This window comes from Vipera ursinii (assembly GCF_947247035.1).
Source record: "Vipera ursinii genome assembly, chromosome: 9".
Classification (NCBI taxonomy): domain Eukaryota; kingdom Metazoa; phylum Chordata; class Lepidosauria; order Squamata; family Viperidae; genus Vipera; species Vipera ursinii.
In genome coordinates, this window is record NC_139523.1 from 13,743,857 (window position 1) to 13,769,807 (window position 25,951).

Here is a 25,951-nt window from a genome sequence, read left to right on the forward strand (position 1 = left end):
TGGAGAAGGAAAAAAAAAGAAAACGTGGAAAGGTTAGCTTATGGGCTGCCACAGAAGCAGGTGTTCAGCCACATTTCATATTGTTTGAAACAGCCTCGAGGACTTATTTATTTTATTTTATTTATTTATTTAGATTTATATACCACCCTTTCCCGAAGGACTCAGGGCGGTTTACAGGATATTTAAAAGAAAATCAATACAAAAGTTAAAACAAATTAAAGAAGATTAAATGAAACCCTGAGAGAAAATAAAAGCCCAGTTAAAATTAAAAATTTAAAATTCTCAGCCTGGGCCAGAGAGCTTGAAGAGCCAGGTCTTCAGGTCCCAGTGGAATGAACGGAGGTCGGGGGCAGTCCTAAGCTCCACGGGCAGCTGGTTCCAAAGGGCAGGCGCACCCACTGAGAAGGCCCTCCCCCTGGGTGTTACCCACCGGCAATCTTTAACCGGCGGCACCCTGAGAAGGCCCTCCCTGTGGGAGCGCACTGGACGAAGGGAGCTTGATGCTGGCAGCAGGTGTTCCCTCAAATATTCCGGACCCTCGCCATTTAGGGCTTTATAGGTCATCATCAGCACCTTGAATCTCACCCGGAGGGCAACCGAAAGCCAATGCAGCTCGCGGAGTAGAGGTGTTACACGGGAGTATCGGGAGACCCCCATCACGACTCACGCGGCTGCATTCTGCACCAGCTGAAGCCTCCGGGTGGTCCTCAAGGGCAGCCCCATGTAGAGAGCGTTGCAGTAGTCTTCTTGAGCTCTACTCAAGAAGCCCATCGAAAAGAGTCGTGCTGACAAACTGCAGACCCAACTCTGCAGTACGCTTACTTACACAGGAGCTGAAGAAGCTTCTTGGATGAGAAGCGAAACGTCTTCAAAGAAAAAACGAGGAAGTCCAGTTGCCTCGTAAAGAAGCATCTTTGACCTTGGATAACTATGACCTGGATGGCTGAGAATCTCCATCGACATTTAGCTATACACTTACTTATGTTGCGCATGATAAAACTTGATGAGACTCTGCAGAAAATCTGGCCCTTGCTTCATCTGGCATTCGTTGGCTTTCAGAAGATACTGGCCAAGAAAAAAGCAGATGAGAACAGCAAATTACAATCCAGTGACAACAGCTTCTTCAAAATGTCAATAAGTTGTTATTAAAAGAGCTACTCTGTGAGCCAATCTATCTGTTGTTCATTCACCATCTAGTTAGAAAGTAGAAGTTAAGAATAATTAGGGTTAGAAGAGACCCAGGAGGTCTTCTGGTCCAATCCCCTGACTGTCCAGTCTCTTCTCAAAAACCTCCAGTGATGGATCCCCCACTGATTAATTGTTCTCTGTCACATTTTTCAGTGCTGCTACAACTTTGAACAGTCACTAAACGAACTGCTGTAAGTTGAGGACTACCTGTGTCATGAACCACAATATAAGTACTTAGCCTGACCAAGATGCTGCCTTCATATCCTGCATCCTTTCCTGAAATAATTTCTCAGAAGTATGAACATAGAAATATCAGTTATACTGATATATGTAGTCCAGGATGAGTGTAGAAGTACCACTTAGGTTGAGTTTGTAGAACATACCACTGTTGTGATTCAGGGTCAGCCTGTGGGTTCGGCAGTTGGGTCGGACAATTCAGAGGAGGAGGAGGCGTTTGGAGAGCCTGCAGAGGACAGTTCTGAGGCTTCGCAGAGCTCTCAGCCAGGCCCCTCCCATCTGGTTACTACGCAGACCCAGCTGTGTGAGCCTGACAGTGTGGATGAAGATGACCCACAGCTGGCCCTGTTCAAGGACGCCCAACGCAGGAGGCAGTCAATCAGGAGTGAACAGAGGAAGGCAATGGGGCACCTCGGAAGGAGGCAGAGAGAAGCCACGCCTTGAACTGTTTAAAAGGGGAATGTGTGGGAGGGCTGGTTTGCTGAAGGCAACCGTTTGAATAGCTCCTGTTTTAGTGGTTCATATTTTGTTTTGCTCAGTTTGCTTTGTTTTGGATCTGTTTTGTGTAAATAAATTTGGCGGGCTTACTTCCAGCCTTTTGCCTTTTGTAAAGGGGTTGTCCCTGCCTTTTCTGCAGGGCCGGTAGTAGGCTGGAACAGAACAACCACACCTGTTGTTTTTTTTATCACTGCATACATTGTACTCCTTGGTTTCCAAAGGCTACGGACTACAATTCATTTTTATTGTATGTGTTTTTTTTAGAATGTAAAGTGCCAAGGGTCACTAGGAGTTGGGCATTTTTAAAATGGGTGTAAATAAGTAAACCAATAAACATTATGCAGATTTTTTTTCCCCTATGAGTTTTCATTCAGTTAGCAGTTAGATGCACAATCTTTTCTGCAGCTCCTTGGCTTCCCATGCTCCAATTAAATCCCAATGGAAAACATGGAAGGGTGGATTTTTACCTGGAGGTTCTTTAAGATTGCAAGGTTTTAGGTAACTAGGAAGATTTCAGAGCAGTGGAATGTCGTGTAACAAAAACGACTTCCTCAGTACCTCCACGCTTACACAAACTTTAGACAACCATCAAGACAAATGAAAAACCAAATCTGAGCATTAATGCGGAATGCACAGCATACAATGGATCAAAACTGCCCTTTGGTCTTTCACAAGGCTGGGATCCTTTTTCCCATGGTAAAATGCATTCTCACAGACACGTATCCATGGCAAAGAATCCATGCCCCATCTGGTCAGTTGAAACATGCCAAGTCTTGTGAGAAACCAGAGCCATTTTAGAGTCGGACACAGCCCATTGTGCTTTCCCACCACAACTATCACAACCTCTCTCCCTTCTTTAGAATGCAACCAAATGTTTCAGCTGGGGGGGGAGATGTCACAGGGGCACAGTGAAAAAGCACTCGGCAAAGCTTCTGCCAGATGCCCCCAAATGTTGCAGTGGGGGTCTTCCAGAAAACCTGACGAGCAAGACTCGGTGACATCCCACAGGGGGAAGTGTTGGGCTTTGAAAAAGCTTCAGAGTGTTTTCTGTACAGCAGAGCTTTACAAGCTAAGACAGCAACAATATTTATGTCTTTCCCTGTCTTCCTGCCAACAGTGTGAGTAAATAAGAGCCCAGAGAATTGGAGATTCAGAAATATTAGAGCCAGAGTAAGCCAAGCAAAAGGCTAAGGAAAAGGAGGGGTGTTTGGGAAACTGACTTATTAGCATGGACATTCAATAGCTCTCATCTGCATTCTACTGTAGCACTTAACTGGAGGAAGACCACAACAGTATAATTTTGTTTAAACTTAAAACATAATATGCGACTGAGTTCTTGGGGATTTAAAGCTGGGTGTATGCGTGCATGCATACAATTTCTCTGATTTGCAAAAGCAACCAGTGACCAGGCCAGCTCATCCATATTGCCCCAAATATGGCTTATTTTATTACTTATATATTACTATTGACATTAATGCTAAGCAGAGAATTTTCTCTGCATTTCTTTGAACCAGCTGTGTCCAATCCAGGGCCCATGGGCCACATGCAGCCCTGGACAGCTAGCAATGCGGCCCCACAAGATTGTAAACGTTTAACATTACGATGTGATTTATGTACATGAGCTATATATTTCATAAGCGGCCCAAGACAATTCCTCTTCAGTCAATGCAACCCAGATTGGGGCCCCACGCTTTACACAGTTCTCACTTTTCTGGATTGAAATAAATTTGCTCGCAACCTCTCGTTCTCAGGAGTAGAGAAATACAAAGCGTGTTCTTGCCCTTATTTAATAAAGAGGTGTGTACAAAATCCTGCTGCTCATTGTAACATCCCTGTCTCTGGTGTTCTGTGATCAATTTGGCTTCCGAATGAAGGCAAATATACATGTCCCTGGATAATGTTGCAGGATCCAATCTGGGTCGGTTACCAGGACCACAGAGGTTAAGTCTTCCGAGTTTTTGAATTTGTGCTGGAGCCGTCCTGGGGGAACTTCTCTCTTACCAGAATGTGTGCTTAGGGCTATTCTGTTCTATTCTTATTATATTCAGTACAAAGTCCGAAAGATGGGAAGATTAAACCTCTGGTCCCCGTGACATCCAGATTGGATCCTGCAATTTGGCTTCCAAATGTAAGAATTCAATCTCAAGGGCACACATCACAAAGGAACTCCATGGGGCTGCTTCCTTATTGGTGCCAAATAGGTAGTCCTTGACTTACAACGGGTAGTTTAGTGATGTTCAAAGTTACAAGGGACCCAGAAAAAGGTACTTAGCAACACAATTTCGAAGTTCTGCCACCCCTCCTCCACAGTCACGTGATGACATTTTGAGTCCTCAACAATAGAAGGGGTATTTATATACTGCTATATTTTATTTATTTGCCCATTAGCGGTATCATGCGGTCACTTGACCTCAATTTATTATGGTTTCTGGCCAAAAAAAAAAAAGCCCATTGCAGATAATGGCTCAGTTAAACACAGCATTTGCTTAACGACCACTTTGATTCACTTAACAACTGCTGTCCCAAAAATATGGTCAATCACGTGATGACTAGCTTAATGACTGGCAATACCTTAAAGACCATAATTCCAGTTATGGTCATAAGATGAGGCCTGCTTGTAGTTTTCATAAAAGCAAAATAGGAGAAAATATAAAAAATAAATTCAGAGAGATTTCCCAATTTGAAGGAGTATTTCAAAAGGTTGTTGGCACCCACCTTTAGCATATATGGCTAAAGGCTGAGGATTAATTTATTTTAATTGGGGTTTTATTTATACAGGGATAAATTTAATCTTTTTTAAACTTGGTTTTTAACTTTTGTATTTTTGGTTTTTAATTACCCTGTAAACTGCCCTGAGTCCTCCGGGAAAGGGCGGTATATAAATGTAATAAAATAAATAAATAAATAAATATAATATAATATATGTCATACCTTTTTGGTATATGGTTTTTTTTTCTCTCTCTCTCTCTCTCTGGTCCACAGGGAAAAAACTCTCTCCACGGAACCAGTCCCTGGTGTCCCGAAGGTTGGAGGCCACTGCTCTAGACCACTGTTTCATAACCTTGGCAATTTTAAGAGGTATGGACTTCAATTCCCAGAATTCCTCAGCCAGCTTGCGGAGTCCATACATCACAAAGTTGCCAAGACTGGGAAACATTGCTCTAGGCCAGGGGTCGGCAACCTCGGCTCTTTTATGACTCGTGGACTTCAACTCCCAGAATTCCTGAGCCAGCATAGCTGGCTCAGGAATTCTGGGAGTTGAAGTCCACGAGTCATAAAAGAGCTGAGGTTGCCGACCCCTGCTCTAGGCCAACCCTTTTTTATAGCAAGAGGAAATCCGGACTTTCCCACTGCCTCTTAAGATGATGACTCCTTTCCTGATTCTTGATGGGAGGCCAACCACAATTCATACTGTGCTTTATTTGGTTTTCACTTAGGGCACTGAATGCAATACATATTGAAGAATTCAATGATCCGTGGCTAACTGTTAACCAAACTGAGTTTTACCTCTATCACCAAGGCTAAAAAGCACACAGCTGAGCCAGATCACTCAACGCAACATGACACTTGTTCCTAGTTCCTCTTGAAACAGGATGTCATAGAGACATTGAGGAAAGCCAGGCCAGAAAGGAAGGGTGCAAAAAGTACACAATACAGCGCGACATGGGCCAACCAATGGCATGGCTTAACCTACCGCTTGCTTCCTACACTTAGAATGCTTCCTACAGTTAGAATGCAGTATTGCAGGCTAACTTACTGCCCACTGCCAGGAGTTCGTTCTTGACCGGCTCAGGGTTGACTCAGCCTTCCATCCTTCCAAGGTCGGTAAAATGAGGATCCAGATTGTTGGGGGGGCAATATGCTGACTCTGTGAACTGCTTAGAGAGGGCTGTAAAGCACTGTGAGGCGGTGTATAATTCTACGTGCAATTCCTAGTGCTATTATTATAATCATGGGAGCTGCCAAGCTAGAATCTGGTATTCCTTTACTTTACAGTAAGAGTTTTTACTCATTTTTACTCAGCTGCCCAGAGTCACCTTGTAGGGGAGAGGGTAGCATAAAAATGTAATAAACAAACAAAACAAACAAATGTAGTCTTCGACTTACGACCACAATTGAGCCCCAAATTTCTGCCACAGTCATTAAGTGAATCACTGCAGCTGATCAGTTAGTAACAGGACTTGGTGGAGCAGTGGGCTAATGCCTCCTTAAGTAACACCAGCTGCCTGCAATTAGTGCAGGTTCGCATCCCACCAGGCTCAAGGTTGACTCAGCCTTCCATCCTTCCGAGGTAGGTAAAATGAGGACCCAGATTGTTGGGGGCAATTAAGCTGACTTTGTAATAATGCCGCTTGGGGTGTGTGTGTGAAAGCCCTAATAAGCAGGCATAGACATAGAATGTAGGCTACTGCTAAGCTTGTAAGCCGCCCTGAGTCTTCGGAGAAGGGCGGGATATAAATGGAATTAAAATAAATAAATAAATAAATAAATAAATAAATAACAGGGTTGTTAAGTGAATCTGGCTCCCCCACTGACTTTGCTTGCAACGAAGATCGCAAAACCGTCATAAGTATGAGTCAATTGCCAAACGGCTGAATTTTGATCACCGGACCATGGGGATGCTGCAATGGTCATAAGTGTGAAAAATGGTCATAAGTCATTTTTTCCGGTTGGTCACTAAATGAAATGTTGTAAGTTTAGGGCTACCTGTAAGTAAATACATTTTCCTTCCTTGTTTAAAGAGCTAACCCTAAACCTGGCCTTAAAGCAGGCGTGTCCAACCTGTAACCCACAAGATAATAAAAATATCTTTAAAATGAAGCTTGCTATCTAAATACGTTAACTATATTATGTGCTTCATACGCCGCCGGAAACAATTGTCTTTTCACTCAATGTGGCCCAAGCAAGCCAAAAGGTTGGACTAAGCTTTAGTTGAACAGTAGGTGGCAGCACTCAACCAATCATATCTCAACTAAGCAAGTCAGGCCCTGATCTAGGTGACAGTCATTCAAAAAAGTCAGGATTACAGACTAGACCAAGTTTAGAGAAATGTGCTAAAAAAAGACAATGATAAACCATGTCTTTATTACCGCCAAGGAACATGTCTCCATGAAGTTATTAAAGTTAAGAAGATTTTACCTTATTTTTTCCAACCTACCATTCAATCTAGAATCCAAAACCAATGTGCCCGATGACTGGGAATATGGGGAAATATAGTTCTAACTCATTTAGCATATGCTACATGAAAGAAGGCTGATATACACCCTTCTCTTCAATGGCTGGATTCCATTAGAGTTCATGTATGACTTCTACTGGGGTGCCTCTCCCACTGCAAAAATCCAGCTGCCTTTGCACTCATCTAAGTCCTTTACCTGAGTTGGCCAGATCTAATCATTTGGGAGAGAGACAGCCAGTTCAGCGTAGTGGTTAAGACATCAGGCTAGAAACTAGGAGCTTATGAGTTTTAGCTCCATCATAGGCATGAGGTCAGCTGAGGGACCTTAAGCCAAGCCCTTTCACTCAGCCCTAGAAAGGAGGCAAACCACTTCTGGGGCAAAACTTCCCAAGGTGTCCAGGCAGTCTCTGAGAATTAAATGTGATTGAACTGGAGAGGGGAAAAATCATCTGGGGACTGGTATATTTGAGGAACCAGACCTTTTTTGCAAACATGTATAGGCTGGCAATTCTTGCCCAGTCAGATCTGGAGGGGTAAATGGCTGGGAAAAGCTGATGACATGAACAAAACAATCCAAGATTGAACTATTATCCTGATTTTTACAGGCAAAGCTGTCTGGAGGAATTAGCCCTATGAGATAGATCACTCAGCACACAGCCTTCCCAGATTTGCTGAGCTACAACTTCCAGGTGCTGATGTACTAGATTAGTAGTGGAAGGCTATTCCCAGAGAGAGAGGAACAAATGCCGGACTCCAAGAGAGATGCTGATCTCCTCTGAGTTCCCCTATCTGTTCTGCTAGTTGCAAGTGAATCCTTGAGTGCTTCCATGTGCTGTTATTTAACAGTGAAGCTATTCAAAGAGATGACTCACACTCTGGCCCAGCCCCAATCCTTCCATAGAACCCAGAAGAAGGAAAACACACACACACATACACAAATGGAAATCACCACCCGCCTGGCATCACAAAACTCTTTAACCCTATCTGGAACGCCCAACTCCTGCCAACGCTTCCCTAGCAGTCACAACTCTTTTACTTCTGTACAAAGTTGGATCCCTTACCTTGGCAGACTGAGTACCTCTTTAAAGCCAAAACATCCATTAAATCTGTATCAGGCAAACAGTACTGCAATGAGAATTGGGGTGGAATATCCCCCCTTTCTGTGATGAATACTATAAACCTTTATCACAAAAACACATCTGAAAACTGCATCCAACTATTTGTCACTTGCTGTGATAAAGGTAAAGGTAAAGACAAAGGTTTATGGTTCCCTTGGTTAAGAAACCACTTCCATGGTTATGTGGCCACTTCCAACCACTTCCACTTTCATGGTTATGTGGCCAGCATGGCTATATGCCAAGGCGCACGAAACACTGTTACTTTCTCACCAAAGTGGTACCTATTTATCTACTTGCATTTGCATGCTTTCAAACTGCTAGGTGGACACAAGTAACAGGAGCTCGCCCCATCGTGTGGCACTTGGGTCTCAAAACTGGGCTGCCAGCTTTCCAGTTGAGCAGCTCAGGATCTTTAAACACTGAGCCATCAAGCCCCCAGCTTGCTCTGATAATCATGTTAATAAGCTCTTCTCACATGAAGGACTACTACTAAACATATTCCACTCATAAATTATGCTTTCTAAAAACAGGGAGCACCTTCAGAATTGTGCGGAACCTGTATAAGAGTCTCTTCCTCCCACAGTCACTGAAACCACCATTTTGTGCTTTCCACAATGCATCATGAACGGCATTCTGGGAAATGGAAATTGGCCACTTCCTACAGCAAGACATTCTGAAAACTTCCCACAGGGTGGTAGGTTTGAATGTGGCAGATGCTGATGTGGGCATATCAGAAGACTACATTAAAGAGAAAGGTCCTTTCAGCTAAGATATTTCGGCATTGACTATGTCATTCTTTTGTCAATAGGGAGGGCAAAATGTTTTGAATTCCAAACACCCTACTTGGAGCACCAATCGCTCTGTTTCACTCTGTGCAAAATAGAGTGTTTTAATTATTCTGGAGGAGTTTTAAGCTGATTTTATAGCATTTTGAACCTGAAACTCTTCTAAAATGATCGAAAGAGTTTTTCAGGCTTGAAATCAGGTATTTCTGCCTCAAAGAGAGATTTTTTTCCAATTCAGATCCCTTCTTATTAAAAGGAGACCGCAAAAATTCTCTCACATTTTCTTTGACGTTTTCATAAATTCATTGGAGAATTCTTAAAAGCTGTTTGCATTCAGTTCTAGTTTTAAGTGTCTGCATAACTCTAGTGCAATTGTTTTTCTTCTTCTTCGCCCATTAACTAACGTATAGCTTTCACTGCTTTAAGTATTTCAAAACATTTTCCAACTTGCTTTAGAGAACTGGGGCATATTAAAAATAAAAGATATAGTAGTTTAGATTTCCCCTTTTTCCTTTCTGTTGTTTCTCTGTGTAAAGGTAAAGTTATAGGTTCCCCCACACATGCGTGCTAGTTGTTTCCGACTCTAGGGGCCAGTGCTCATCTCCATTTCAAAGCTGAAGAGCCAGCACTTGTCCGAGGACATCTCCGTGGTCATGTGGCCGGCATGACTAGACGCCAAAGGCGCACGGAACGCTGTTACCTTCCCACCGTAGTGGTCCCTATTTTTCTACTTGCATTTTTACGTGCTTTCGAACTGCAAGGTTGGCAGAAGCTGGGACAAGTAACAGGCGCTCACTCTGCTACGCGGCACTCGGGATTTGACCCGCCAAACTGCCAACCTTCTGATCGACAAGCTCAGCGCCCTAACCCACTGAGCCACTGCGTTCTATGCGACAGCCCCTCAAATACTGGAAGACTGCTATCAAGTTACCTGTAGTCCTTCTCTTTGTTAGAGTAGACATATCTATCGTGTTTTCCCCAAAATAAGACCCCTCCCCCCCAGAAAATAAGACCTAGTATGATTTTTCAGGGTGCTCGTAATATAAGCCCCGCCTCCAAAATAAGCCCCAGTTAAGATCATCAGCGAGACCGTCACATTTAGTACCGTATTTCCCTGAAAATAAGACCTAACCGGAAAATAAGCCCTCATGTGTCTTTTGGAGCAAAAATTAATATAAGACCTGGTCTTATTTTTGGGGAAACATGGTCATTCCCTCAATCATTCATCATATGGCTTAGCCTCTGGACCCTTAATCTCTGTACTCTTTCCAGTCTCAACATCATTTTCATATCGTGGTGACATTGAGTCTGATTCTCTCCAATATGAAATTCAGGGGCTGCACATGTACTCTGGGACATGTATTCTTGCCCCAATGAACACTGTAGTGCAGTGTTTTTCAACCTAAGCAAATTTAAGATGTGTGGACTTCAACTCCCAGAATTCCAGAGCCAGCATGCTGCTACAAATACAGATAATCCTCGACTTACAACAGTTCATTTAGTGACTGTTCAAAATTACAATGGCATTGAAAAAAGTGACTTATGGCCGTTTTTCACACTTATGGCCATTGCAGTACGACCATGGTTCATGTGATCAAAACTCAGCCTCTTGGCAACTGACTCATATTTATGACGGTTGCAGTGTTCCGAGTTCATGTGATTCCCTTTTGTGACTTTCTGACAAACAAAATCATTGGGGAAACCAGATTCACTTAACAACCATGTTACTAACTTAACAACCGCAGTGATTCACTTAACAACTGTGGCAAGAGAGGTCATAAAATGGGGCAAAATTCACTTAACAAATGTTTCACTTAGCAACATAAATTTTGGGCTTGATTGCAGTTGTAAGTCGAGGGCAATCTGTAGTCCTCACCTTACAACCACAATTGGGACTGGATTTCTGGTCTTAAGTCATTACAGTCCAATCCAGTACATTACTTACATCAAAACACATGATCGGATCCAGTTTTTTTAAACATTCTTTACAGCAGTCGTTAAGCAAATTACTCTGTTCATAATGTGAACCTTTTGCAAATGGACATTTCCTGCTGGAAACTAGCAAAAAAAAAATTGCAAATCATGGTTATATGACCATGGAACACTGCAACCGGTCATAAGGGTGAGTCATTTGCCAAGCAACTGAAATACAGCCAGTTGTCAAGATTCTTTAATCCCCAATTCCTGGAGGTAAAGCATATTGGAAAAAGAGCACATGAACCTTGCTTCCTTCATCATGTTTTGTAGCTAAGGGGTTTGGCTTGCTTGTAGCCAGAAACTGTGAACAAATATATAAATATAGCAAGTCCCTTTTCACAATAACTGCACCTACGTGCTGTAATGAATCTATTTTGTGTGCAATAGCTTGGGCAGCAAGCTGAACAAGTCTCAACGCATAGACCCAAGCAAGGTTTTGTAAACCACCAGGAAGTAGCCTTAATGTGCACAATATACAAAACACTCAGCCTATTACAACACACACACACACACACACACACACACACTCACACACAGGCTCCTTGGCCTATATCAAAGGCATTTTTTGGCAATAGTACAGATCAGGTGCTCCCCATAAGTACACACAAGTCATCTTGCTCTGCAAAGCAAACAGGATTTGCAGACTGCAATGGGGAAAGTCACGCCACAGCGGGGGAAAAAGGAATAAGATCGAGCTGTGTTGGCTGTAAGATCCAGTCCCCCAAATATTGGGTTCAGCTATTCAATCAAACGAGCTAATACACTTTTGGGAAACTGTGGCTTTATGCAACGGATTGGGAGAATGCCAGGAGCAAGCATGGAGTGTATGCACAGCAATCCGAAAATGTTTCCAGCTGTTTGAATTCTTTCCAACCAAGAAGGCCAATTTTCCATTAGCCTGATTTCATCTCCATCCTATACCAAATAACAGAATTGGAAGGGACCTTGTAGGGCATGTAGTCCAACCTCCCCCTCCCCCCTTATTCATCCTGCTGATTTTTGTTTCTCAGACTCCTCCTTTAGATTTTTTTTTAGATTTGTTTGTTTGTTAAGATTTTTGTTTTATATTTTTTTAGCTTTTTATGCAATTTTACTTTTGTAGATTTATGTTTTTAAATTCCTTGTACCTGGCCCTCCTTATGCTGCTTTCTGTAATAAAGATAGATTTTGATCATACGACCGTGAGGATGCTGCAACAGTCTTAAGTGCAAGAACTGCTCCTAAGTCACTTTTTCACTGGGGTTGTAACTTCGAATGGACACTAAATGAATGGTTGCAAGTTGAGGATTCACCTACACTCCAACCCTACTGAAGTTATATCAGCATTCAGGGCAAAAATAGAAACAGCAATATAGCACTTAGACTGATATACCACTCCATAGTTCTTTAAAGCCCTCTCTAAGCAGTTTAGCAAGTCAGCCCCCAACAATCTGGGTCCTCATTTTTATCTCGAGCTGGTCAGAATTGAACTGCTGGCAGTCGGCAGAATAAGGATGGGATGGGATGGGATGGGATGGGATGGGATGGGATGGGATGGGATGGGATGGGATGTGGAGTGGAGTGGAGTGGAGTGGAGTGGAGTGGAGTGGAGTGGAGTGGAATAGAATAGAATAGAATAGAATAGAATAGAATAGAATAGAATAGAATAGAATAGAATAGAATAGAATAGAATAGAATAGAATAGAATAGAATAGAATAGAATAGAATAGAATAGAATAGAATAGAATAGAATCTGGAAGGGACCTTGGAGGTCTTCTAGTCCAGCCCCCTGCTCAAGCAGGAGAACCTATACCATCTCAGAAAGGTGATTGTCCAGTCTCTTCTTAAAAATTTCCAGTGATTCTAACCACCATTCTGACCACTGCAACACCACAGCTCTTGGAATACTAGAGTTTCTCTAGTCATCTCTGAAAGCAAAATTAAAATAACTAATTAATTGCACATTGACTCTTTCATGACCACCAAAACCCACCACTTGAGGCAGCCAATCCCCTCTGCCTCAGAGTAGGGCCAGCCTTGTCTGCTCTGCTCCAAGTGTGACTCCTGACTTCTGGATGTGGCTGCCATACACAATGGGAGGAAATTCAGGCTAATGAAAAATTTCTTCCCATAGCTAACAGCTCAGCTGTTATGTGTGAACAAAAAAAAAATCACTGCAGGGTCACCAAAGTGTTAAACAAGTTTGTTGATGACTGTAAGCATGCAGAGGGGTTGCTTATTCCAAGGCAACGAAGTTATTTGCTGGGCCAAAAGTTTCTTTCCCCACCTTAGAGGGAAACTAAGGCACGGCTTAGAAGAAGCCATTTTTTACCTCGCACATCTGCAGCTGGAAAGTACGGCGTTCCTTCTGCAGGTCCTCCGTGATTTCCGTGGCTGAAGGTTCAGTCTGGATGACTCCAGATATCTTGGCTCGCTCCTTCTCCTTCTCCAGCTTTGCTCTAAGGCAACAGAGAATCCCAGCGGCAACATGATGGACAGATTCGGAATAATTTGTGAGGTACGAACGGTGTGCGGGGAATTCCACAGGTGGATGTTGCTGCAATCTGTCTGTACTCGTGGTCATATTTTAATACAGGTTGCAGTACGGGAAAAGGCCTTAGGTCTAGGGCGCACCGTGATCTACTTGGCTCAGTCCAGAACACGAGACACACTGGCAGCTGCTGCTAACTGGCTTTCTGGAATGGAGGCTTTTCCTCAAGCTGAGGCATTTTGCAACAATTACCTGCATTCTTCTGCTGAGCTCTATAGCTCAAAGAAGATTCCAGCTTTTTATAGGTAGTCCTTGCCCTGCAACCACAATTAGGACCAGAATTTCCATTGCTGAGCAAGGGGGTTGTTAAACAAGTCACAGTCGGTTTTACGACCATTTTTGCGATGGTTGTTAAGAGAATCGTGTAGTTGTTAAGTGAATCCACCTTCCCCATTGACTTTGTTCATCAGAAGCTGGCTGGGAAAGTCACAAATGGTGATCAGATGACCCCAGCATGCTGCAACCATCACAAATACACACCGGTCACCGAGTGCCTGAATTTTGACCACGTGGCCGTGGAGATGCTGCAACAGATGTAAATGTGAGAGCCGGTTGCAAGTCACTTTTTCAGTGTTATTGTAATTTCAAAAGGTCACTAAATAAATGGTTGCAAGTCTAGGACTGCCTGTACGCCTTAAAGAGTCAATTTCATCAGGAACCTAGGAAGCTGCCCATACCAAGCCAGACCTCCCACCCGTATTGTCCATACTGAGTTGCAGTATATATCTCAGGCTTTACGCAGATATTTTTCCCAGCTCATTTTCGAGATCCCAAGTTCAGCATGCAAATGATGCCTTCAATTTCGGCTATGCACTGATTTGGGTTCAAAAAGAAAAAGATGGTTAGCTGAGTGCCCTTTTGTGGGCATTCTCCTAGGCCAGAGGTCTCCAAAATTGGCAACTTTAAGACTTGTGGGACTTCAACTCCCAGAATTCCTCTGCAGTAGTTCTGGGAGTTGAAGTCCACAAGTCTTAAAGTTGCCAAGTTTGGAAACCCCTGGCCTAGACCAAGGGTAGGCAATCTTGGCTCTTTTATGACTCATGGACTTCAACTCCCAGAATTCCTCTGGAGGAGTTCTGGGAGTTGAAGTCCACAAGGCTTAAAGTTGCCAAATTTGGAAACCCCATTCAACCACTCCTTGCAGCAGGAGTGAGGATTGCGTGGCTGTCTTCCAGAACTGCAGTGCCATCCTGAGAAAATATGTGGCATTTGTTAGGCACAGAGGTACAACTTCTTAATAAAAAGTGTGTCTCCAGGAATTGCCCTGCAGCTGCAGAAGACAACATTGCAATCTCAGAAAAAGAAGCAGCTGCTTTAAGAAGTGACTGACAGGTATTAGGTGAGCTCCAAGTGCCCGTCAAAGCACTTTTTGCTTTTGGGATCCATAGCCCTTTACCACTACAGCCAGAAAGATACCGGACAGCCCAGAGGCACATTATAAAGCAGGAGTCACCAACCTTGACAACTTTAAGACTTGTGGACTTCAACTCCCAGAATTCCTCAGCCAGCTTTGCTGGCTGAGGAATTCTGGGAGTTAAAGTCCACAAGTCTTAAAGTTGCCAAGGTTGAGGAGCCCTGTTATAAAGGACACTCTGGTTGGCGGGTTGACCCAAATCTCACAAGCTCCCTTGTAGCTTGTCCACAACAAAACACTTTTGTTTAGGAGAAGATGGAGGGAGAAGCCCACTCCTGCCAGAGGCAGCAGGGGTTGGTTACTCACACTTTGGTCTCGTAATCCTTCCAAGCCTTTTCAATTTGCTTCCTGGAATCCTGCCCAGGGAAAGAGAAGAAAGCAGAAGGAATCAGCAAGAGAGTCACTGGAGGCTAAGAACACAAACACACAAGCACCCTTATCACTGGGCAAAGTTCCTCCTGACCCCAAAATCTGCAAACACATACTGTTTCCCTGCACTGAGGGCCAATATTCGAACCATCTCCATGGGGACTGGAGGCTGGAAATCTGGGTTTCTCAGGCATCTTCATAGCAATATAGCGTTTCAGGCTTACATTATAACAACAATAACAATAATAAAGTTGGAAGGGACCTTGGAGGTCATCTAGTCCAACCCCATGCTCAGGCCAGAAAGCCTGTACCATTCCAGACAAATGGCTGTCCAGTCATTCCTTAAAAACTTCCAGTGTTGGAGCATTCACAGCTTCTGGAGGCAGGTTGTTCCACTGATTAATTGTTCTAACTGTCAGGAAATTCCTCCTTGGTTCTAGGTTGCTTCTCTCTTTGGTTGGTTTCCATCCGTTGCTTCTTGTCCTGCCTTCAGGTGCTTTGGAGAATAGCTTGACTCCCTCTTCTTTGTGGCAACCCCTGAGATACTGGAACATTGCTATCATGTCACCCCTCGTCCTTCTCTTCATTAAACTAGACATACCCAGTTGAGATTATCTTCAATTAGGCGTTCCTCTGGAAGCAACTTGCATGTTTTTCTTTATTGCCTCCCCCCCCCCCCCCAATATGGTATCCACCAAAGCATTTATCCTAATTTTAAATTGCAGGAATTTTTCAGGTCAAGCATGGATAGGAATAATAATAAAAAAGAGCTGATCACAGAAAGGGCCAAAGGTGCTTCTTTTGTTTGTTCCGCTTGTGCTGAGGTGGGAGAAGTTCTCAGCATCTTTTGCACAATCCCAGAAAGAGATGTGACTGCTTTAATGAGTCATGCACAGCTGCTACAGTCACAGCCCCAGGTTTCAAAACACCTCTTTCTGAGTCAAACCTTTCAAAGCATTGCACAGCACTAATGCATAAAGTGTTATTTAATTGGAGTGCAATTTCTGAATATGAAGCTACATCCATCTACAGATGGAAGGCATTTAGTTTGGTCTCCCATCCAAGGAGTAGCCAGATTCATCCCTGCTTAGCTTTTGCGAGACCAGCTAGGGTAAGCTAGAAGATCATTCAACAACCAAGAAGGCAGGTTAGAAAATATTTCCAAGGAAAAAAATCAATCAGCTATAAGGTTTATCAGATGCCCTTTGGTGGATCAGGCCCATGGCCCATCCAGTATAGCATTCTGTGTCTCACCTACAATGGGATTATTATATAAATTTTATTCATAAAACATGAAATTCAGTCAACTGAACACTCAAATTGACTGGCACTAATGGTTGACACGGGTTGCTGCCAGCATCCTAGGTATCAACCAGTTATCTCCTTAAAATGTAAGATGTTCCGAGTAGCGCAGTTTTTTGTAGCTTTGCTGGAGTTATTGCAGGAAGCTGCAATTTCTTGATGTATTTTGCAAAGTTTTGGGACATAGTTCCCAGTGCCCCAATGACAATGGGTATCACTGTTACGCGTTTCATCCATAATCGTGCAGTTTCGATGGCCAGGTCGTGGTATTTCATAATTTTTCCAGTTCTTTTTCTTCAACTCTGGCATCTCCTGGTACAGCGATATCAATCAACTGTATGCTTCGGTTCTCTATGACTACAATATCTGGTGTGTTGTGTTCCAAATGGCGATCTGTCTGTATTCAGAAGTCCCACAGGATCTTCACCCTCTCATTCTCAACAACTTTTTCCACCCTATGTTCTCACAACTTTTCGGACACAGGCAAGTCGTATTATTATTATTATTATTATTATTATTATTATTATTATTATTATTATTATTGTTGTTGTTGTTGTTGTTGTTGTTGTTGTTGTTATATCCACAATAATGCGAAATCACCCCTGCTGTTTCTTTAGCTGGTGTTGGCCTCCATACAACTGAGTTCTTCTCAAGGATCTAGTGCACGTGCGGATCCATAAATTATTAATAAATAAATTATAAATTATTAATAAATAATAATAATAACAATGTGCCCTTTTGTAACCGACAGATGGAAATGTTGTCAGTGCACAGATTTTCGAAGTACCATTCAAGATTTTTTGCCATCAGTCTGTTTATGCATAAAGCAGGATTAGAACTCACAGTCTCCCAGTTTCCAGCCTGAATCCTTACCCATTACACCAAACTGGTTGTCACAGTGGGGAATAGCATGCATTTATTTATTATTACATTTATCTGATGCAATAGATAAATTATATTACATTTAGATTGAATTTAGATTCGGATTTGGAGTAAGATTAACATTAGGATTATTATTAAATTGACTACCAGATTTGTATCCCCAGCAATTAGAGACGAATGGGCCACTTACTATAAATCAAAAATCAAAGAAGAAAAGAACAAAGCAACCAGTGCTGTCTTCAGGGTACAGAAAGTCAAGGAAGTCAAATAGAACAGCAATAACAGCGTTCTCAAAGCTCTTTATCTCTTTTACATGCATTGCACATAAATTACAGAGTTTCAATCACACTCTCGCAGCCATTTATTGGACAGTTTTGACTACACTGACTGCAGGCTCTCCTGGAAACAACCTTACCCACCCCCATGCACTTCAAAATCTAAGGCTCTCCAGAATAATTCCATTTTTAATTATGCACGAAAAGCCAACAATGTAGGAGGCAATCAAATCTCCAGGGTGCAGTCATTCTACAACACAGGCACACCAAGAGGAAGACAAGGCCAGTTGACTTCCAGCCCTTTTGCCACGCCAAAGTGGGGAACTGCTAGCACATTTTCTCAGGACATACAAACCAGGCAGGTTAAAACTGGCTAGAGCAGAGGTCGCCAACCTTTTGGGCACCAGGCACCGGATCCGTGGAGAAAGGTTTTTCCGTGGACCGGAGAGTGCGTGGTTTTGTGTGCTGCCTGCATCCCACGGATGGGGCTTGCTTGTTTGTGCAGACCGGCTGCTGGCATGCCGTGGCCAGGTACTGGTCCACGGACCAAGGGTTGGGGACCCCTGGGCTAGAGCATTTGAAAAGCTCATAAATCTGGTTTAGAAAAGAGAATGAGAGACAGACAGAGAAACAGACAGAGCCCTTCCACTGTCACTTCCCAGAATTCAGCATTAAAGCAAGTTGCCCTTGACTCACTAGTTAGCAAAAGGGTAAAGATTTCCCTGTCCAGTTGTGTCCGACTTTAGGGAACAGTGCTCATCTCCATTTCAGCATTGTCCAAAGACATTTTCAGTGGTCATGTGGTCAGTGTGGCTATGTATGCCAAAGGCACGCTGAACCCTGTTACTTTCCCACGGAAGTGGTATCTATTTATCTACTTGCATTTGCATGATTTCAAACTGCTAGGTAGGCAGGAACCGGGGCAAGTAAAGGGAGCTCGTTGCACAGAGTTTGGATCTCGAACCTGGGCTGTCAGCTCTCCAGCTGACAAGCTCAACATCTTACATTGCTGAGCAACCCACTAGTTAACAAGCAACCTTTAATGCCGTCAGCCACCATATCCTGACACTTCGTGAATCTACCCACTCTCCTTTTAAAACCCAACAGGCTGCCTTTATCACAACAGACAGCAGTGAATGCTGCAATTTAATTATGAACTGAGTAAAAAGTATTTCCTTTAATGGTCGCGGGTCTCTCTGACATCTGCCAGCAGACTCCTGGAAAAGGGGTGGTCAGCGGAACACATTCAGGTATTGCCTCTTAAGTACCGTAGTGAGGTAAGCAGCCTTTTTAGATCTACTATTCCCCACCCAGCCTGCTTTGCTTAACCCATTGTGATCTGTTAAGTCTCACTGGTTGGCATCCCCCTAAACAAAACCCACAGCGCTACTAAAGAATGGGTTCCTTAGATGCAGCACACAGGGAACTATTTGATGTAAAGAAATGGCCTGTAGCAATGGGAAAAAAATCTTTCCCTCTGCCAGAAAATAAAACACCACAGAAGGGCCCGCAAAGAAAACAGAAAACTGAGTGAGCCTGTTTTACAGAACAACGCTGGTTTTCCTGTTTAGCCAGTTTACAATGGATTAGGCATCAGAGGAGAAGGCATAGAAACACAAAAAAGAAATGGAACAACCCGGAAGATTTGTGCTTGGTTTTTAACTGTGTGCACACAGCCATAGTGCAAACCCTAAAGAATCATGGTTCTGTAGATAAAGCAACTGTGTTATGCAACTGCAGAAGCTTGAAATGAAATGAAATGAAATAATGAAATGAAATGAAATGAAATAATGAAATGAAATGAAATGAAATGAAATGAAATGAAATGAAAAAAGCAAGTTACTGGTTGTCCGATATGAGATAATTCTGAGTTTGGAAAATCTCAGAATGGAATGGGAAGTTAACAAAACTTAGAGTAGAGCAAAGTTAGCATTTTCTATTACCCTGAAATAAGCCTCTATTCTTGGTCTATCTTATGTTGCAAGAGGTGTTGTAAGCATTTTTGCTAGCAGGAAAAAAAACAATCTTTCCACAAATTAACATACAAAGCAATGATGCAAATGGGTTGAGTAATTTATATCAGTTCCTACAAAGGTGCCACTTTCTAAATCAGAAGTCATGCATCCCTTCAATCCAAATTCCAGTTAAAGAAATAAACTTGCAGCCTGCCAAAGCTGCAGTATGGAATGAGGTAGCTATAAATAAACATTCTCCAGAGTTACTATGGCCACTTGCAACCTGCTTCTGAATATAAATACATAAATCAAAACATAAATAAATAATCATGCATATAGGAAAGTCCCACGGAGTTTAACAGAGTTTGATTCCCCCACAGAATTGCAGACGACAGCAAGCCTTACTAAACATGATATGATAGTTTTGTGCAGTTCAGCTCAATGGACACTGTCAGGATAATGATTTAAAGGCTAAACAGCTTATGTAATGATGTAATGTAACATAAGGTGGATGATGCAATAATAGGAATGACTTAGCAGGGTCTGTGTCTGTGCCTTTAAGAGTCTGAGTATGAAAGGGAAGGCTTTGCTGGAGTCTTTCTCTCTCTCGTGGTTTCCTCCTGTAATTGCTGTGTATTGGAATTTGCTGTTTCACCATGTGTATGTATTTTGTTCTGAGTGTATATTGTAGATAGTGTAATATAAACCACCATGTAATTACAAACCACTGTTTGCTGTATTTACTCCTGGGTTACCTCAGCGCAATAAGACTGTGCATGCTCTGACAGAGACCTCTTTACAGTGATTTAATTTTCCAAGTTTTTTTTAAAAAAAGGATCTTCCTTTTCCATGATATCAGAGGAACTGAAGAACTATCTGAATAGCATTTTTTTTTAAACGAAGCTAAGCCACAAGCCAAAAAAAACACAGGAACTCATACGCTACTGTTTGCAAATCATGGGTTTACCATGCAATGTGCTGCATAAATTAAAGCATCATAGTGAGTTCAATAAATCTTTGCATGAACCAAGGTTATCAGTTCAGGTAGTCCTCAACTTACCACCATAATGGACTCAAAAATTCTGTTCCTAAGTGAGACAGTTATCAAATGAATTTTGCCTTAATTTACCACCTTTCTTGCCACAGTTGTTAAGTGAATCACTGCAGTTGATGTTAGCAACATGGTTGTTAAGTGAATCTGGCTTCCCCATTGACCTTGCTAGTCAAAAAGTGATCATATGACCCCAGGGCACTGCAACCGTCATAAATATGAGTCAGTTGTCGAGCATCTCAATTTTGATCATGTGACCCCGGGGATGCCGCAAAGGTTGTAAGCGTGAAAATTGGACATAAGTCATTTTTTTTCAATGCCGTTGTAACTTTGAATGGTCACCAAATGAACTGTTGTAAGTCAAGGACTCCCTGTGTTGTTTTCTCCCATGGTGACTCACTGTAATCTCAGTTCATGACGAAACACAAGAAGGGTTAAGCATCTTGGGAGAATGTTGGGGAAGGAAACAAAAAAAGCCAAAATGGTGTCCACAACTCACCCCGCCCTTTTTTATATGTGTATTACAGTGCACATAAAGAGGAGCAGGACTTTGATAATGCAATTGCAGTCATCATCTCTTTTTTTGACAATCTACACACACACACACACACAAGCTACTAGGTAGTAGAGCATTAAGCCAACCATCTTTGGTCCAAGATACCTCAAAAATAGGCCATTTAGCATAGCAATAGCATTTAGGCTTATATACCACCCCATAGCAAAGCCCTCTCTGGGCACAGGCAGCACATTGCCCCCAACAATCTGGGTCCTCCGTTTTATGGACCTCAGAAGGATGGAAGGATGAGTCAACCTTGGCCCCCCTCAGGATCGAACTCCTAGCTGTGGGCAAAGTTTGCCTGCGCCACCAGTTCTCTCTCAAATATATGTCTGCCCAATTCCAAGCCTGCATTTCTCTATGTAAATCAGAGGTCCTCAACCTTTTGGGCACCAGGGACCAGTTCCATGGAGGAAGGTTTTTCCACGGGTGCAAATGGGGCTTTGCTTGTTTGTGCGGACCAGTTGCTGGCATGCCGTAGCCCAGTACTGATCCATGGACCCGGGGTTGGGGACCTCTGATGTAAATGATTCCCAATTCCTTAAGAGGGGAAAAAAATCAAACCTACCAGCCGGGTGTCCTTCAGCTGCCCTTTCAAAAGATTGTCCAGAGGAAAGGAGACTATATTGTTCAGATTCTGCACCTGGAAAAGACAAAAGAGGAGACTCACTTACACACCTCCAAGCAAAGAAAAAGCAATCATCACATCTTCCCAGGCACATCGGTATTTGTTACGGCCAGTTTGCAAATGGCTGAAAATAATCCCAGTTTGTAGGAAAAAAATTGACTGTTAAATTCAAAACGGCATTAAAAGCTACAGTCAGAAGAGCAGCAAAGAAAACTCTATGTAGCCTTTCTCAACTGCTTTGTATTTAAAATCATATCAATGAAATAAAGTACTGATCGTAACGACGGAAAGAGCGTGCAAATACTACAGGTAGACTTCAATTTGCAACCATTCATTGAGTGACGGTTTGAAGATGCTGCTGAAAACAAAAGATTCATGGCCAGTCCTCTCACACTTATAACCATTGCATCATCTCAAGATTTGTGCAATCATGATCTGGGTTCCTATTTACGATGGTTGCAGCATCCTTGGGGGGGGGGTATTTCACATAATTGCCATTTGCAACCTCCCCAGCTGGCTTCTGACAAGCAAAATCAATGGGGAAGCTGGCAGGGGAGGTCCCAAATGGCGACCCTGTGATTTCTCACATAAACGACCACACCATTTAAAGAAAAACTTTCCAGTTCCAGTTGTGGTCATAACAAAGGACAACCTGAATAGATTCCACCAAAGCTTTTGTGAATTTTGATGTCCCAAGATGAGAGGTGGGCCATAAGGCTTTTGCAGCCTCTTTTTCCTTTACGGCTAGAGAAGCTTTTCCCCTGTTCCAGAATTTTCAGGACGGCCTCAGAAGAATGTCGGCAGCTGAATCCTGCCGCAAACCATCTTTCCTCTTCAGCCATGCAAGCAATCAGCCCTTCCCCAAAGGCCACATTCTAAAACTGGGGTGGAGATTCCCAAAGCTCCAAATCAAAAGATGCCAAAAGGCAGAGAAATCCATTCGATTCAGCCAGAAGTCTGAAGAGCTGGGAGAGGAAACCACAACTGCAACATCCAAGTCTCCAGCTAACCTGCATGGGAAAGAAGGAATGGGTTTGGAACAGAAGAATTGGAATGGGGGGGGGAGCAAAGCCACATCATCTGAGCCCAGATGGCTGCCCCCCCTCTTTTTTTAAAAAAAAATGCCACCCACAGGCTTTGAAATAGACGGAAGCTGTGGGATAGTTTTGATCAGGTACAGATGTGCTAGAGACACTGCTAGGAAAATCAAAGCCTCCAGCTAAAAGTGGCTTTTTCTACTGAGCAAGGAAAACATAACAGACTGGGTATCCAAGAGGCATCAGCCATTTCATGAAAATGACACAAATGCTATAATGTGCAATGAGAGCTTATGCACCAGAGACAATTTCTTTGTGGGTCCGATCACACTTAGCCAATGTTCCATTCTATTCTAATGTGCAGCCTGAGGCCACAACATACAGTTCCCAACTTATGACCACAATTTGGACCAGTCTCACTGATGCTAAGCAAGATGGTCGTTCAGTGTGTTGCGCCTGATTTTACAACCCTTTCCCCATGGTTGTTAAGTGAAGCACAATAATTGTTAAGTGGATGAGGCGGTTATTAAGCAAATCCAGCTTCACCCATTGATTTTGCTTGTCAAAAGCCAGCTGGGAAGGACTCAGATGGCAATCACATGACCCCGGGATGGTGCAACCATCACAAATACATGCCAGTTGCCACGTGTCTGAATCATGTGACCTGGAAATGCTGTGAGGGTCATAAGTGTGAAAAATGGTCATAAATCCTTTTTTTCAATAACTTGGAACAGTCACCGAAGGAATAAGTTGAGGACTGCCTGTACTTGATATAATTCACACTTCCAACCAGGAAGCTCCAGCAGCTTCATATTAACTAAATAGACAACAGCAGCCTTTCCTAACCTCATGGGCTGCAGATGTCCTTCAGATGCAATTTCCATTACCTTCTTCCAGCAAAGTCAACAATCCTGCTGGTTAAGGATACTGACAGAGAAGAGCAACAAAGATGATCAGGGGACTGGAGGCTAAAACATATAAGGAACGGTTGCTGGAATTGGGTATGTCTAGTTTAATGAAGAGAAGGACGAGGGGGGACATGATAGCAGTGTTCCAATATCTCAGGGGCTGCCCCAAAGAAGAGGCAGTCAAGCTATTCTCCAAAGCGCCTAAAGGCAGGACAAGAAGCAATGGGTGGAAACTAATCAAGGAGAGAAGCAACCTAGAACTAAGGAGAAACTTCCTGACAGTTAGAACAATTAACCAGTGGAACAACCAGCCTCCAGTAGCGGTGAATGCTCCAACACTGGAGGTTTTTAAGAAGAGACTGAACAGCCATTCGTCCAAAATGGTATAGGGTTTCCTGCCTGAGCAGGGGTTGGACTAGATGACCTCCAAGGTACCTTCCAACATCATCATCATCATCATCATCCATCATCATCATCATCATTATTATTATTATTATTATTATTATTATTATTATTATTATTATTATTATTATTATTTAGTATCCCCCTTATTTTTATACCTTAAGGAGAAAAACTCCCCAACTCAGGATGGAGGTGGCTAGTAGAGGACCTCTTCATGCCTAACGGATTCATGTGTGTGGAAGAACTTCCCACAACTTACAACTTACAAAAATGAATCATTCAAGATCAGTTAAAAAGATGTGGAAATCACCCTGAAGCAACCCCCTATTTTTGAAGCCAGCCATCACAGACTGTAAACCATAATTAGGGCTTAGCGTAGCAGGAAGATTCCAGGCACGGATGATTCTTCAACAAGTCATGCTTCAAACAAACCATGGCTGGTTTACACATCACGCTAAGTCAACATTTGGGTTTTCAAGAGAGGATCTGCAAAGGTAGCCATTAAATGTGGCAAAGCATAACTAAATCCACCACCTAGCCATGGGGTTGGAAGGGATCATGGAGGTCTTCTGCTCCAAATCAGTAAGGATTTATTCCAGAAGCCAAAGTTAATCAAACCATGGCTTACAGCATAGCATGAGACCCGTTCAAGTCTTCTTCCCAAAATATGGACGGATGGGACATAGAGGTAGCAGAGAAGATGACTTCTCATATCTCTTGCGAGACTTTCAAAAACAGATATGGTACTTTGTTACCTAGGGTCAGAGTTAGTCATTTAATTTGTCTGGTTGCTTAAAAAACTCAAGGGGTTCGTAGTCCCCCGGATCTTTCTCTTCCTCTTTAAAATCCATTTGTTCTTGAGCTACCAGGGAGCTGTGGACATGGGTGATGGTGGTGCTAAAGGTAGCTTTGTTAGAGGCCCCTTCTGCCTGCCTGCTTTCCTCTTCCATTATCCCTTCCTTAGTGGCACCCATGGGCAGCAGGTGTTGCATGAAAGCACCTGCCATCAGTCAGCCTGTATTGCCACAGCCGCACCCCATTTGCAAAAGAAATAATTCGTTGAACTATGTGGCAAGCAGGAGAAGGTCTGTGAAGATTATCTGGGACACTACACCTCCTCTTCACGACCTTCTAGGAGGAGGGGGCTTCGTGGTATCTGAAGCAGAACATCCAGATTCAGCCATAGTTTCATTCCATACAGTATTAAACTTGTGAACTCTGAAGCTTCCTGCTTCTGTTACGTATATGTAGGGGTGGGGGTCTATACATATGTTGAGGTGGGTGTCATGTATGTGTTCACTTTGAGAGCGGGGCAACTAAATTTCATTTTTGATGTGTGCTGTTGACTCCACGGTAGTAAGAAAAAAAATGACAATAAAGGTTATCTATCTAAGATGTGGGAGGACAGCAGGCTCCGATGCCTGCCCAGTGGCCATGAAACTGGAAATGTGACATCACTCTGGACATTTCAGACTATTACTCCTCTTAAAAAGATGGGTGGTTGCTTTTTGTCTTGGATCAACTGTCCAGCAGGCCCTCATCTCTGGTCTGTGTGTGTGTGTGTGTGTGTGTGTGTGTGTGTGTGTGTATTTCTGGATCACAGGAATCCAGAAGCTGCTTTGCAGAGTGAGATTATTTATTCCATAAATAAGTTTAAATAAAT

General features: G+C 42.9%; 1 protein-coding gene across 3 annotated transcripts in view; it reads right to left on the minus strand.

Moving 5' to 3' along the window:
• The window catches only part of ASAP3 (ArfGAP with SH3 domain, ankyrin repeat and PH domain 3), an 82,119-nt gene that overhangs the window by 32,201 nt on the left and 23,967 nt on the right, over positions 1 to 25,951 (minus strand). For all 3 annotated transcript variants that reach the window (XM_083369848.1, XM_083369849.1, XM_083369850.1), the window contains exons 5-8: positions 21,882 to 21,956; positions 15,230 to 15,279; positions 13,291 to 13,417; positions 980 to 1,065 (exon numbers count right to left, since the gene is read on the minus strand). In XM_083369848.1, coding sequence (XP_083225974.1) covers positions 980 to 1,065; positions 13,291 to 13,417; positions 15,230 to 15,279; positions 21,882 to 21,956 — 338 coding nt within the window. The remainder of the gene's footprint in view (positions 1 to 979; positions 1,066 to 13,290; positions 13,418 to 15,229; positions 15,280 to 21,881; positions 21,957 to 25,951) is intronic.